The 14,519-nt window shown below is 55.3% G+C and overlaps 1 protein-coding gene across 4 annotated transcripts in view; it reads right to left on the reverse strand.

The window, feature by feature from the left end:
* Window positions 1-14,519, reverse strand: part of NFIC (nuclear factor I C) — a 64,789-nt gene that overhangs the window by 15,102 nt on the left and 35,168 nt on the right. For all 4 annotated transcript variants that reach the window (XM_045544420.1, XM_045544411.1, XM_045544440.1 and 1 more), the window contains exons 3-6: window positions 9,064-9,135; window positions 5,313-5,387; window positions 4,515-4,638; window positions 3,776-3,900 (exon numbers count right to left, since the gene is read on the reverse strand). In XM_045544420.1, the coding sequence (XP_045400376.1) occupies window positions 3,776-3,900; window positions 4,515-4,638; window positions 5,313-5,387; window positions 9,064-9,135 (396 nt within the window). The remainder of the gene's footprint in view (window positions 1-3,775; window positions 3,901-4,514; window positions 4,639-5,312; window positions 5,388-9,063; window positions 9,136-14,519) is intronic.

The raw sequence follows: 14,519 nt of genomic DNA on the forward strand, positions 1-14,519 counted from the left end.
GAGGAGGAGGAGGAGGAGGAAGAGCGTCCTAAGAGTGTGGCCAGAAGCTAAGGGCACCTTTCGGGCGGAGGTGGAAGCATCGGGCATGAACTCTGGGCTCTGCCCCTTCCCTGCTGCAGGACCTCTGGGCCTCAGTTTCCCCAGGGGCAGCACGGATCCCACAGGGTGCTACCAGGGAGGGTGGAGAGCAACCGTGAGTGGCTTCGCCCATCACAGGCGCCCCACAAAAGGTAGTGAGTGAGGTGGCCTGGTTCCGTGTCCCTGTGCACCTGCTTGCTGCTGGGGTGACCTGGAGTAGGTGATGTCGCCTCTCTGAGCCTCAGGGTTTCCCTCTGCAAAACAAGGTACCTGCCGGTCCTCGCGGCAGGACTGTCTGGGACTAGAACAGTCAGGAAGGGGCGTCCGGAGGGAGAGGGTGGCCCAACCCTGGGGCTCTGCAAGGCGATCGCAGATCCAGGGTCACACGCCTGCTCCTCTCTCCCTGAGTCCTCTGCTTATGCCAGTGGCCATCCACAGGGGCCATTCTGCCCTCAAGAGACATTTGGCAATGTCCGGGGACATTTTTGGTTTGTCACCAGTGGAGGGTGCTCCTGGCATGGAGTAGGTAGGAGCCAAGGACACTGCTCAGCCCCTGGAGGGCCCAGGACAGATTTTATCACAGAGAACAATCTGCCCCGAGTCCAACTCCCGCAAACGCTGTTCCCTCTGCTGGGAATGCTCTTCCGTCACTTCCCCTGTGGATGAATCCACTTAAGTCACCCAGGTGGCAGCTTGGCTGTGATGTCGTAACAAACCCAGCTCCCAGGCCCCAAGTGCATACTTTGTGCTCTGCCCCAGCCCAAAGGTGTAAAATTCTTCTAGCATTTTCTTCCTCACTCCTCCCAGAGGAGGTACCACTGGTATCCTGATCCTACAGAAGAGAAAAATGAGGCTCAGAGAGGTTAAGTAACCTGCCACAAGTCACACAGCTGGAGATGCAGAGAAGCCAATTGCCCAAGCTCCTCACTGCTCTGCCTCCCTGAATCCCCTCCTCCAGGAAGTCCTCCCTTTTCTTGCCAGGCCGTACTCAGGTCCTCCTACATTTCCCTGAGAGTCCTCCGTGCCTCCTCTTCTGGGCTGTAATGACCTAGATACGAAGCCACCTCCCCAACTAGGCTGCTAGCCCCTAGCAGGCAGGGACAGGGGTGGGGGACGGCTCATCTCTTGTCCCCTGGGCCACAAGCAGGGCCGGCACGCAGGAGGGGTTTACCCTGAGGACAAGACCCTCTGAAGGAAGTGAGTCTGCCAATACCTGAGGTAACCAAGTGGACGCTGAAGGGGACACACCTCCTCTGATATTTCCCTCTGGCTCTGGTGTGTGATTCCACGTGGTAGGGGTTTCCTTTTTGTCCTCCTCCACTGCTGCTATGTCTTTCCCAGTGGGTGGAGATTGTTGGGGTGCACCAAGGCAGGAAGGTCAGACTGTGTACCAGTGGCTCTAACACTTCTCCTCTTAAAATTTGGTGGGTTTTTGGGGGCTTCATGAATTAAAAGCTAGGTTCTTTATTTTCAACCATTCTCCTTTTCTAATAAGTAGACTCAAAGCTATGAGTTTTCCTCTTGGAGCTGCTTTGGCTACATCCCATGGGCTGGCCCTCACCTCTAAACAGTATGCAATTGATATTTTGACAGTCTCTTCAATCACAGAGTTAATGAGAAGTGCTTTTGAGATCCCAATCAGTAAATGGCAAGACAGAAACTAAATGTCCCCCAATATCTGCTCTCCCCTTCTTCTTTAGTAACAGAACCCTTGATTTTGAGATGAGTACATGATTTCCCAGAATAAGACTACATTTCCAAGTACCCTTTGCAGTCAACTATGGCCACATGACTAACTTCTGGGCATAGAGATAAACAGAAGAGGTAGATGCTACTTCTGAGAATTATTCTTAAAGGGAGAGCATGTGACCAGACTTGATCCCCTCTTTCTTGCTGGCTAGAATGCAGGCATGATGGCTGGAGCTCCAGCAGTCATTTTGGACCATGAGGTAGGGATGGTAACTATGCTCAGTGGAGCATAAGGCAGGGGCCTGAGTCTCTCGCACCACACTTGCCCAGGGCTGCTTATAGCTGGATTTTTCACTTGTGAGAGAAATGCACTGTCATTTGGGGGCTTTTGTTTCTCACAGCAAATGTGAACTTACAGAATACATGGTCTTTATGGAGACAAACCTGGCAGAGATGGGGAACCCACAGGGACAGAACCATAGACACACTATGATCCACCAATTAGAACCTAATAAATGGAGAGACAGATCTTCTGAGAGATTAGGGATTCTTTAGGGATATACCTGCCCTGGGAGCCCACCCTGTACAAGAAGGAGGACCCTTAGGAGCTGAAATGTCACAACCACATGCATTAGAGACTGAACTGAAGAGATGGGAATGTTATAAAGACATGGACAATAACACACTCTCCTGTTTCCTGGGTGTTTCTCATGAGCTAGACGGTTGCTCCTCCCATATCTCACAGAGAATTATCGTTCTCATCAATCCCATTTTGGAAATGAAGAAACTGGAGCTTGGAGAAATTAAATTACCTGTCCAGGATTATGCAGCACATATGGCTACTCCATGGCAGAGCTGGGATTCGAACCCAGGTCTGTCCCATGCCTGAAAATCCTACGGTATGGCACCTTGCACAGACACATTTTTATGAGAAACCATGCCCTGTGGGTCCAGGGAGAAGAGAGAGATGAGGCGAAAAGAAAAACTCTCATGTTTATTAGTTGCTCACATGCCAAATTTGTTTTATGGACGTGAGGTATATTAATTCACTTAATCCTCACAACAATCTTACGAGAGGGGCACTCTAAGTATTAACATTCCTATTTTACAGAAGTGGAAACTGAGGCTCAGAGGGAGGGTCACTAGGAAGCTGCAAGGGCGGGGCTATGTACACAGGCAGGTGGCCTCCAGTGTACAGGCTTGTAACCACTGGGTCATCCCCTGGGGCCACTGAGGATGGAGTTAGTGTGCAACAGGAAAAGACCCTATGTTTCCTTACAGAGGGCTATTAGGACAAATAATATAAAAAAGAAAAGAAAAGAAGAAGAAAGGCCCTGTTGAGTTGCTGACCCTGAGGAACACGAACTCTACAAGAAAGACATCTGGAGAGGACACCTCATGAAGACAGAAGAGCAGCAGGACAAAAATCCCCCTGGAAAGGGGTGCTATGGGAATGGAGACCTCATAGAAAAACAGACGGGTCTGTTATAGAAACGGGGTCCTACGGAGGAAGATGCCACGGAGATGGGAACCTCGTGAAAAAGGAACTGTTGCAAGGAGAGGGACCCCAGGGAGAAGGGATCCTACACCCAAGGACCTTTTAGCGGGGAAGAGGACAAAAACGGACCCTGCGGATGAGGGAGGTTGTGGGAGACCCCAGGAGAAAGCACCCTGTTGATCAGAATTGCTACCGAGTCAATCCTGCAACTCAAGAACTCCGCAGAGATGAGGCCTGAGCAGGTGGAGGGCGGGAAAGTCCAGCAAGGGACAGACTCCAGCCTCCCCAGCCTGAGCGGAACTAAAGAGCTCCGGAAACGTGAGCCCAGGTTTTCCTTCCAGCAGCGCGCAGCCGGCACGACTACAACTCCCAGGAGGCCCTGCGGCGCCAGGCCGGCTTCCTGCCCAGGGGCGCCCGCGCAGTGCCTGCCGGAATACGTAGTCCCCGCCGCGATAACAGTCTTTTCCCCCCCCCACCGGAAGTCTGCTCCGCCCCCGCCGCCAGCCCTACCTCCTTCCATGTCCTCTGTCCAGTTGCGACTGCTACTCGTGGGCGAGCTGGGCGAGGTGTAGTAATCGCCGCCGGGGCTCGTGTCCACATCTTCCTCCATCGAGCCCGATTTGTGCCGCTTGCTCCTAAGGGGCGAGGGAAGGAGAGGCTGGTTACCAGGGAGACGAGGGGCTGGGGGGGGCATGGCGGCGGGGCGCTTTCCCAACTTCCGGTCCTTAGGGGGCGGGGCGAGGGGGTGCTATCGCGAGACCTCACGGGAGCCGCAGAGGTTCAGCCTATTCTCGGTTCACACCTGTTCCAACCTGCCCCTGGCTTGGACGGGACACCCGGGGCCAGGTGCGGGGAGGGGCTCAGCGGAGGTCATACGCCAAGCTAGCAGGGTGGAGACCAAAACCCAGGCAGCCCGGCTAATCACTTGGCCCATTGTAATCCTCACGACAATCTAGTGGGATTATGACCCCATTTTGTGGATGGGGAAACTGAGGCACACACAATGTGACCAGCTCACTGTCACCGTGTATCTCTCGGCGAGGACTTGTGTCTGCATGCTCAGGGGGTCCCAAGGTGGAATGTCAGGGCTTTTGGGGGCAGAGTTTTGAAGGATGAGTAGGAGTTCCCTAGGCCAGGTGACACGTGTAAACAGGTATCCCAGGGAAAGGCATGAGCCAGCTGAGGCCAGAGACGATGGGTTGGTGGGTGGGGTTGTGACATGCCCAGAGATTGGGACCTGAGCACATACCCGCTGGAGGAGGTGCTGGGTAGTGTTCTTCTCATGCCGGTGCTGGCTGGATTCAGGTCATATGCCAAGTGTCCCTGCAGCTCCCCCAGGGAGAAGTTGGGTCCTGTTCCGGTCACCACAGGTGCTGCAGAGGGCACGAAAGGAGAATGAGGGAGGGAGCAGGGCCCAGGGCTGTGGTGTGTCCTAGAAGGGTGAGGAGAGCCATCGTGGCAATCCAGAGGGGGACTTCTTCCCAAACTAGTTCCTAATTTGGCTGAAACCGGCCTTATTCTAGGAATCAGAAGACCAAAGCCATGGAGAGAGGCCAAGTTTGCACTGTGAGGCAGAGGCGTAGCCAGAGCTGGAGGCCAGATCTGCTCAGGGAGGGTGCCCATCAGGGTTAAGGCAGGACAGTGCCCAGAACTCCCTGGGGTGGGACCCGAAATGGGCCTGCCTGGGGAAGTGTATTGGGACCCCAGCAAGTCCCCAGGGAAGGCAGTGAGACAGGAGGGGTGGGACCCTCTGGGGGCCTCTGGGACGGGATGGCGGAGGCCCCAGGAAGGAGGGATGCTGGGGTGTAAGGTTCTTTAGTGGCCTCCACCCAACATCTGGATCCTGTTTCCTGGGGAGGTGGCATGTCACCCTGACCTTAGGCTCTGCGAAGGGCCTGGCCACCTCCCTTCTCGGGAACCCTGGCTTGGTGACAGGGGGTGTCTGGAGAGGACAAGGGCGCGTAGGGTGAGGGTGGTGGGCTCGTTCTTCCTCTCTGAGGCCCCTCCCTTCCCTGGGTCCCAGCTCAGGGCTGATGGGGACACTCACTCCGGGACACTTGGATGAGCTCGGTGACACTGAACACGCCGGAGGTGACAAAGCTCTCCTGGAACTCAGTCGTGTCTGCAACAGGGAGAGATCCAGGTCAGCGGGCGATGGGCCGAGCCGGTCCTGTTTCCCTTCTCTGCAGCCCTGCAGCGGGGGGAACGGCCAGCCACGCCCCTCGCCTTCTCCAGGGAGGCCCCACGGCGGGCCCGTGTCCAGCCTGGGCCTTCACACAGCCACCTGGCCTTCCTCCAGGGGCCCCGCTCTGTGGCAGGCTGCACTCCGGAGTGGAGAGCAGAGGCCGGACCCAGGTTCAAATCGTGGCTCTGTCATCCCTTCGGTGTGCGATCTTGGGCAAGTCACTTCCCCTCCCTGAGCTTCTGTATCTCAAAAACAGAGACCACAAACCCTGTCTGGGTGGTTGTGAGATCTGAATCCAGCTCCCTAGGAGCGGGCTGGCTTTGCATCGCTGCCACCCTTGGCGACAGTCCGCTTTCTTGTCCTTCTCTCCCTCCAGACTGGAAGCTCCCTGTGGGCAGGGATGTCTGTCTGCCCGGGCCCTGCGGTGTCCCCAGTGTATAGATCAGAGCTTGGCACCCAGCAGTGGCTCAGAACCAGGGGTTGAATGGGGCGGTCCACAGGCAGCAGTTAAAATCCCCCAGTGACCCCAGAACCTCTCCTGCCTAACATCAAAGGAAGGGGAACCCTCCTCTCTGAACTAGAGTGGTTTGGACCCAATTCATGGATTTGAAAACTGAAGTTGGTCCAGAGAGGGCGGGAGCCTTGGGAGACCTCAGCGAGCTTGGGAACAGGCCTGTCCCACCCCCAGAGGCCCTTGCAAGAGGGATCCATTTACGCAGTGGGCAGTTACTGAGACCTGCAGTGTCCGACTCTGAGCTGGGCATCCGCACGGCGGGGAATGAGCCAGACGGAAGTGGCTGCTCTCATGGGACTTACAGTCCAGTGTGGGCGACAGACACCACACAAGATTAATAAGTCAAAAAAAACTTGTCCATGGGTATTTGTAGCAGCAATAGTCCCAACTGGGAAACAACCCAAGTGCCCATCATCAGATGAGTGGACACACACAACGTGGTCTGTCCACACGTGGAGTATCACGCAGCCATGAAAAGGGACGAGGCTCTGACACAGGCCACAGCGTGGATGGACCTTGAGGACATCGTGCTCAGTGAGAGACGCCAGACACAGAAGGACACACAGTGTGTGACCCCATTTATGTGAAATGTCCAGAACAGGCAGATCCACAGAGATGGGACATGGATTCGTGGTCGCCAGGGGCTGGGGGAGGGTGGGGAGTGACTGCTGATGGGGAGGGGGCTTCTCTCTGGAGTGATGAGAATGTTCTGGAATTAGAGGTGATGGTTGCACAGCTCTGTGAATATACTTAATGCCATTGACTTGTACACTCAAAAATGGTTAAAATGACATATTTTACATAGTGCACATTTTACCACCAATTTTTAAAAAATAAAAACTAAGGCAAGGCCAGGCATGGTGGCTCACACCTATAATCCCAGAACTCTGGGAGGCCAAGGTGGAAGGATCTCTTGAGCCTAGGAATCTGAGACCAGCCTGGGCAACATAGAAAGACTGTCTCTACTGAAAATAGAAAAATTAGCTGGGCGTGGTGGTGCCTGTAGTCCCAGCTACTTGGGAGGCTGAGGCAGGAGGATCACTTGAGTCCAGGAGTTGGAGGCTGCAGTGAGCTATGGTGACACCACTGCACTCCTGCCTGGGCAACAGAGCGAGACTCCTTCTCAAAGAAAATAAATAAATAAAAACGAAGTCAAACGTGAGGTGTGTCAGACAATGGGAAGGCAGCAGAGGGTGTGGAGCCAGCTGGGGGTGCAGGGAGCTATTTTACTTAAAGACCTCAAGGTGGGCGGGCAGATCAGAGAAATAAACTTGTTAAAATTTGCAAAGCGCCAAGAGGAAGCCCTTGGCAACAGCCCTGTGAATGCTGACCAGTGCTCCCTGCAGTGGGAACAGCCTGTGCAAAGGCCCTGGGGTTGAGACCCACTTGGCACACTGCAGAAGCCGGGAGCGTGGGCAGAGCGGAGGTGGGACGGGCAGGCGGTGCCCGGCTCTGGGGTGGCAGGGGAGCAGTTCCTCTCTCGGCCCCCAGGAGGCAACACGGGCCGCAGGGAGCTCCTGGCTGTGTCTGGGTCCCCAGACCCAAGCCCTGGTCAGTCCCAGGACCCCCGGGCTCCCCAGCTGCAATCGCTGTGCCGTTTACTGAGCGATGACCGAGCACCCGGCCCTGTGCTGGGAGGCCCAGGGCCACCACAGCCCAGGGCGGGGGACAGGGCAGTGGTCCCCGAGTGTCCAGGGGAAGTGGCCATAGCCGCTTCCTGCTGATCCGGCCGGCCAGCTGGTGTCAGCGCGGCCCCTCCGCCTCCCCCACCGGGGTTTCCTGTTTGTGCAGTGCCCGCCCTGCTCCATCTCCGGGGGACTCCCTGGCGAACCGGAGGACGTGATTTCCTCCGCCAGACACCCAAGCGCCCCGCCCCCCACCTCCCTCAACATCTGGCTCCAAGGGAAGCACCCGGGAATCATGCGAGGCCGGGGACGGCTCCGGTCACAGACGCCAGGACGGACGCGTCACCGGGGGCCAGCGAGGAGTGGCCTGGGGCCTGTGAACCTCCTGGTGTCCCCATGCACGGCTGTTCTGGTGCTGCCAATGGCAGGGGCGGGGGTCACCCATTTGCTTTCCCTTCCCTCCCTCCTCCTCTCCCCAGCGCATTGTCTCTCTCCCTCCCTCTCTCCTCTCTGTCTGTCTACAAAGATGGATTGAGCACCTGCTGGGTACCGGGCCCTATTCTAGACGCTGGGGGCACGACCGTGATGGACACAGACCAAACCTCTGCCCTCCCAGAGGTGCCCTTCCCCTGGGCAGATAAGCAAACACGGCGCAATCACTAACTTCCTCTGGGGGAAATGAAACAGGGCTGGGATTGCCTGAGAGCGGCCAGAGGCTGCTGGAGGGGAAGGGGTTCGGGGAAGACCTGTCTGAGAAGGTGACAGTTGAGCTGAGGTCTGGGGAGATCTGGGCGGGGGGGGGGGGAGAGAGAGAGCGAGCAGTTAGCTGTCCAGGCACAGGAACAGCCCATGCAAAGGCCCTGGGGCAGGATATGCCTGGCGTGTGGGAGGCACAGGGAGGAGGCCCGTGTGGCTGGAGCAGAGTTAGGAGGGGGAGCAGAGGGAGGAGGGCAGGGCAGGGAGGGGACGGGGCAGGTTGTGCAGGGCCTGGTGGGCCTCGGGGAGGCTTTGACCCCGAGAGAGGTGGGAGCCATGGAGGGCTGTGGGCAGGGGAGGGACGGGCCCTGACTCAGGTGCTCACAGGCGCCCCCTGGCTGCTGCAGCGAGGACAGATGGGGGAGGGCAAAGGTAGGAACCAGAGACCAGGGTGGAAGGGTCGGCCCTGGTCTAGGTGGGCGATGATGGCGCCTCTACAGCTGCTGAATCCTTCCTACTCCCCAGGGCTCTGCCTCAGGCAACTCTCCACTTCCCACCTCCCAACACAGCAGGAACTCGGGGTCTCCCAGGGGGTGAGCGCCTCAGAGCCCAGACACTCACAGGTCCCAGCCCCAGCTCCCCAGCTGCCTAAGCCTCAGTCTACTCATCCGTAAAATGGAACAAGAGCAGCATCCTAGAGGGGCTCACAGAGGGCGGCGCTCAGCAAAGCATCCCTAAATAAAAGACAGGGACAGGGCTGCACTGATCCCAGACTCACCCAGCGTGATGGGCTTGCTGTCCTCCTGGTCCGAGCCCATCCCTGCCCGGGGACTGCCGCTCTGCTCCGCGTCTGGAAAGAGAGGGAGAAGCGTTGATGACATCACAGGGACCCCGGCCCCAGGAGGAGACGTGTCCACGCCACTGCCCCTAGGCGACTGGCCAAGCAGCCTGCAGATACCGGCTCATGCCCCTATGGCGCCGCTGTCTCCACATGCTGCAGTGTGGCCTCGCCCGTCAGCACAGGCTGGCTCAGTTGCACGTAGGAGCTAGGACAAGTGGAGTCTTAACAGACCTGGGTTCAAATCCCGACACTGCCACTTTCTTGCTGTGTGGCACTTGGCAAGTCACTTGCCCTCTCTGAGCTTCACCTGTAAAATCATAATAACACCTGGACTCCTGTCTTAGCCCTGTGAGTTGGGATCTATCATTACACTCATTTTACAGACAGGGAAACTGAGGCCAGAGAAGTGAGTCCTGGGGCTTTCTGGTGCTCTGGTCTCAGTCTCTGCCCTGCAGTCCTGTGCGCCCAGCCCTTGGTCTTGGGTTGCCATTTAGGGCCCCCAGAGATGGGGCTGAGGGGTGGCCCTTTCTGACTGCCATACCACACCCCGCCTCCCGCCTTGGCTAGGGGCTCCCTCCGCCCCAGCGCCCGCCCCTCCATCTTATCTAAAAATAATCGGGCTCCTTGGCAGACGGAGACGCAGACAGACGCTGAGCTCAGCGTTATCGGTAGCTGCAGCCTGGCTGGGGGACCAGGCAGGCCACCCCCGCCGCAGCCCTGACCCTGCAGCAGGGACTGGAGTTGGGGGCGGGGGGGGACACATGGCCAAGCCCAGCAGGCAGCCCCTCCCAGCCCTCTCATCTGTCCCCCAGGTCAAAGATGAAGGTGGTGACAGTCACCATCAAAGGCCGAAGGAAGAGAACCAGGCCCCTCCCACTGGCCAGACCCCAAAGCCGCCATGTGCAATTGCTGTGTGAGCCCAGGCAGGTTGCACGGCCGTTCTGAGCCTCTGGTTCTCCTCTGCCAAGTGGGCACGAGCATTGCCCAGGCCTCGTGGGATTGTCAAGAGGTAGCAAGGAGGCCGCGCGCAGTGGCTCACGCTTGAGGTCAGGAGTTCGAGACCAGCCTGAGCAAGAGCAAGACCCCGTCTCTACTAAAAATAAGAAAATTAGCCAGGCGTGGTGGTGGCGCCTGTAGTCCCAGCTACTCGGGAGGCTGAGGCAGGAGGATCGCTTGAGCCCAGGAGTTGGAGGTTGCAGAGAGCTGTGATGATGCCACTGCACTCCAGCCTGGGTGACAGAGTAAGATTCTGTCTCAAAAAAAAAAACAAACAAAAAGATACTTCTGAAGCACTTGGGGGCATATTGATACATAGCAGCGTCTGTCACGTTATTAAGACTGTTCATAACCACACATGTGACACTGTTTTCATTCCCATTTGATAAGTTCCCTTAAATCCTTAAGACAACCGCAAACCTGGCATTGTTATCGCACCCATTTTATAGACAAGGAAAACTGAGTGTCAGAATGACAAAAAAATCCTCTCCCCAAGCCACTCCACGTGCTTTGTCACCAGGGCTATTGTGTCCTTGTGTCTGTCCTGCGCTCAGATGTCCAGCCCCCAGCCTGAGTTCAGGTCCTGTCTCTGAGAGCCTCCTCCAGGGCTGTGCGGCCCCAGGCAGGTCACTTTTCCTCTGGAGGCCTCAGTTTCCTCATGGGTAAGATGGGATGATGGTGGAAGCCGCCCTCGAGGTTGTCGTGGAATAATAAAAATAATGTCACTTCCTAAGCCAGGGAGCAGGTTCTTGTCACCGTGCTAGGGGTTTGAACACAATCCACCAGCTGCCAAGACCAAAGATGCCATAAACAGCACAGCAGCAGGACCCGGTGCCTCAGTTTCCCAATCAGGAAACGCAGGAGCCAATGAGGGAAGCCCCTCCTCTAACACGGCCACCCTGGGTGGCCAACTGGGCTGGGCGCACGGGACAGTGGCCAAGGGGAGTGTGCCCGGCTCGGCCTCCAGCCTTGCATTTGCTCCCAAGCCACCCAGCCAGCGGCCCCTTGCAGCCGGCCAGTCCGGCTTGGACCGCCCTGAGGCTGGGCACGGGCACCCACTCCATTGGGAAGAGCCCAGGCCGGGCAGCCAGCTGGGCACCCTCGTACGGGGCCAGCTCCCACGCGGACTCAGCAGGCAGCAGTGCCCGGCTGGCATCCCGCTGCCTCCCAGGAAGGGGGGTCGTTTCTTGAACACCTAGTGCCACGCACCGGTGGCTCCCAGCGGGCACTTTCGAATCAGGCAAATGGGGCATGGGACGTCGGACACGTCACCTCCCCGCCCTCCAAGCCTCACTCTTCCCACCTGTGAAATGGACACAACTACAGCACCTCCCTTGGAGGCCGCTCACGAGGAACGGGGGCAAAACGGGTGGAAGAAAGTGCCCAGACGGTGGCTGGCACGTAGGAAGCCCTTCCCAGAGTGGAGGGCGACTTTCTTTGTTAATTGTTCATTGACGACAATCACTGTTGTCACTGTCTTCCGTGTTGTTACTTTGTATTGGTTAAGATCAATGACCCTGGGCTCTGCCAGCCACGCCAGCCTCCGTTTTCTCATCTGTAAAATGGGCAGATGATAAAACCCACCTCCCAGGTTTTTTTGGGGGGTCACCAAGTCAGCCAATAATAAGTGTAAAGCGGTTGTCAACAAATGGACTTTCACTACACGGTAGGTTTTGAAAGGGATTGTAAACGACAGGTTCTAATTTCAGGTTCTAATTGTTCACTGCTAGCAATGAGAAGTGGGGTTGACTTTTGTGCACTGATTTTTTTGTTTTGGTAGATTCCTTGGGATTTTCAGAATGGCCATGATGTCATTTGCAAATAGGGACGGTTTCATTTGTTCCTTTCCCATCCGTAAGCCTTTGATTTCTTTTCTTGCCTTATAGCGCTGCCTAGAACTTCCAGAACAATGTTGGGTAGAGGTGGTGAGAGCTGCGTCCTTGTCTGGCTGCTGACCTTAGGAGGAGCTGTCCCACTGGTGTGACATGAGCTGTAAGGATTTGCAGATCTTGCTGGGCTGAGGAAGTTTTTTCTTCTTTTTCTATAGCCCTGGGAGTTGTGTTTTTTTTTTTTTTTTTTAAATAAGTGAAGTTTTAAAATAATATGATGCTTTAACTATATGTCATCTCATTTTAATTTTTAATTTAGTTTTTATTGTGGTTAAATGTATATAACATAAAATTTACCATTTTTACCATGTTTAAGCGCACAGCTCAGTGGCATTAAGCACACTCACACTGTCCTGCAGCCATCACGACCCTGCACCTCCAGAACTTTCTCATCTTCCCAACCTGAAGCTCGGTCCCCATGAAACACTCACTCCCCGCCCCCTCCCCAGCCCCTGGCACCCACCGTCCTACTTCCTGTCTCTGGGGACCTGATGACTCCAGGGACCTCCTGCGAGTGGAGCCACAAGGGATGTGTCCTGTGTCTGGCTTATGTCACAGAGCACGATGTCCTCAGGGTTCATCCATGCTGTAGCCTGTCCTTCCTTTTTATACTGCCGTCTCATTTTTAAAAAAAATCTTTGCACCTACTAACCGTTCCCCGCTTTATCCCCCTGCCCACTGCCCTCCCCAGCCTCTGGCTCCCACCTCATTTTTAATCATCTTTAAAACCTGGGAATGCTGCTCATGCACCTGTTGACAAGTCATCCACCACTCAGCTCCTGAAAGGTCCCCATGGTCTAGAGCTGTCCAGTACAGGAGTCACAGCCATGCGTGACCATTTCAGTTTGCTAAATGGAAATAAAATGAACATTTCAGTCTCCTCCACTGCACGAGCCACATTTCAGGAGCTCAGGAGCCACACGTGGCCGGTGGCGACTGAATTGGGCAGGGCAGAATGTTGCTACCATCAGAGAGAGTTCGATTGCATTGTACTGTTCCAGTTGTTTCTGTGAAAAATCAGAGAAAAAAAAAGGCACAAATAATTCCTCCTCCTCCTCCCACCTACGCAGACATCCAGCCCTAAAATGGACCTTCCGTCGGTCTGAACAGATGCACTCGGAGTGGATAATGTCTCAAGGCTGGCCAACAGCCAACGCCCCAAGATTCCCCAGACCCCAAGTGGGCAGCTTCCATTTGCCGAGTTTTTACTGCGTTACATTAGTGCTTCACGGCACCGTCTGGTTAAATCTGCTCAATTTGTGAGGTTGGTAAACCAAGGCTCCAGGCAGACAGTCTAGGTCCCAAACCTGGCGTCAAATTCAAAGCAAAGTTGTCTACCTAGCTCAGGAAGTTCTTAACAGGGGGCAAAATTAGCTGGCAAACTAAAAATAGAAACAAAAAATTAGCTGGGCGTGGTGGCACACGCCTATAGCCCCAGCACTGTGGGAGGCCGAGGCAGGAGGATCACTTGAGGCCAGGAGTTTAAGACCAGCCTGGACAACATAGCAAGACCCCATGTCTACAAAAAAATTTTTAAATTAAAATTAGCCTGGCATGGTGGTACACACCTGTAGTCCCACCTACTCAGGAGGCTGAGGTGGGAGGATCACTTAAGCCCGGCAGTTGGAGGCTGCAGTGAGCTATGATTGCACCACTGCACTCCAGCCTGGGTGACAGAGCAAGACTCTGTCTCAAAAACAAAGCAAAACAATAATAACACTAGCAACAGCAGGTACAGATGGCTTCCAGAGCCCCAGATTCCAGGCTATGCCCTTGGTATCACTTCATCTAATGCCCTATAACAAGCTTTGACCAGGGCTGTCAACCCCCAGGCTGCCCAGAGAGGGTAAGTAAGTTACCCAAAGTCACACAGTGAGGGATGTGGGATGCACCAACCCAGTTTTGTGTGCATCTCTCTTAAAAACAGATAAACGAGGCTGGGCTCGGTCGCTCACGCCTGTAATCCTAGCACTCTGGGAGGCGGAGGAGGGTGGATCACTTGAGCTTAGGAGTTTGAGACCAGCCTGAGCAAGAGCGAGACCCTGTCTCTACTAAAAATAGAAAGGAAATTTTATGGACAGCTAAAAATATGTATGTAGAAAAAATGAGCCGGGCATGGAGGCGCATGCCTGTAGTCCCAGCTACTCGGGAGGCTGAGGCAGGAGGATTGCTCGAGCCCAGGAGTTTGAGGTTGCTGTGAGCTAGGCTGACGCCACAGCACTCTAGCCCGGGCAACAGAGTGTGACTCTGTCTCAAAAAAAACACAACAACAAAAACAAAAAAAACCCACAACAAACAAAAACAGATAAACGAACCTCTTTTTGAATTTTATATAACACCCACCTCAGGCTTTAAAACACTGTTTGCTTGTTGGTGCGTTTTCTCCTGACCTGGTGGACATGCCCTCAAATACGTTGCTTTCTGCAGCCGAGTTCACGGCAGGCTTTCAACGTGGCACATGGTCCCGGTCAAAATATAATCTTGATTGCACGAGAAAACCCGAACACA

This window comes from Lemur catta, chromosome 1, assembly GCF_020740605.2.
Source record: "Lemur catta isolate mLemCat1 chromosome 1, mLemCat1.pri, whole genome shotgun sequence".
In the NCBI taxonomy this organism is placed as follows: Eukaryota; Metazoa; Chordata; class Mammalia; order Primates; family Lemuridae; genus Lemur; species Lemur catta.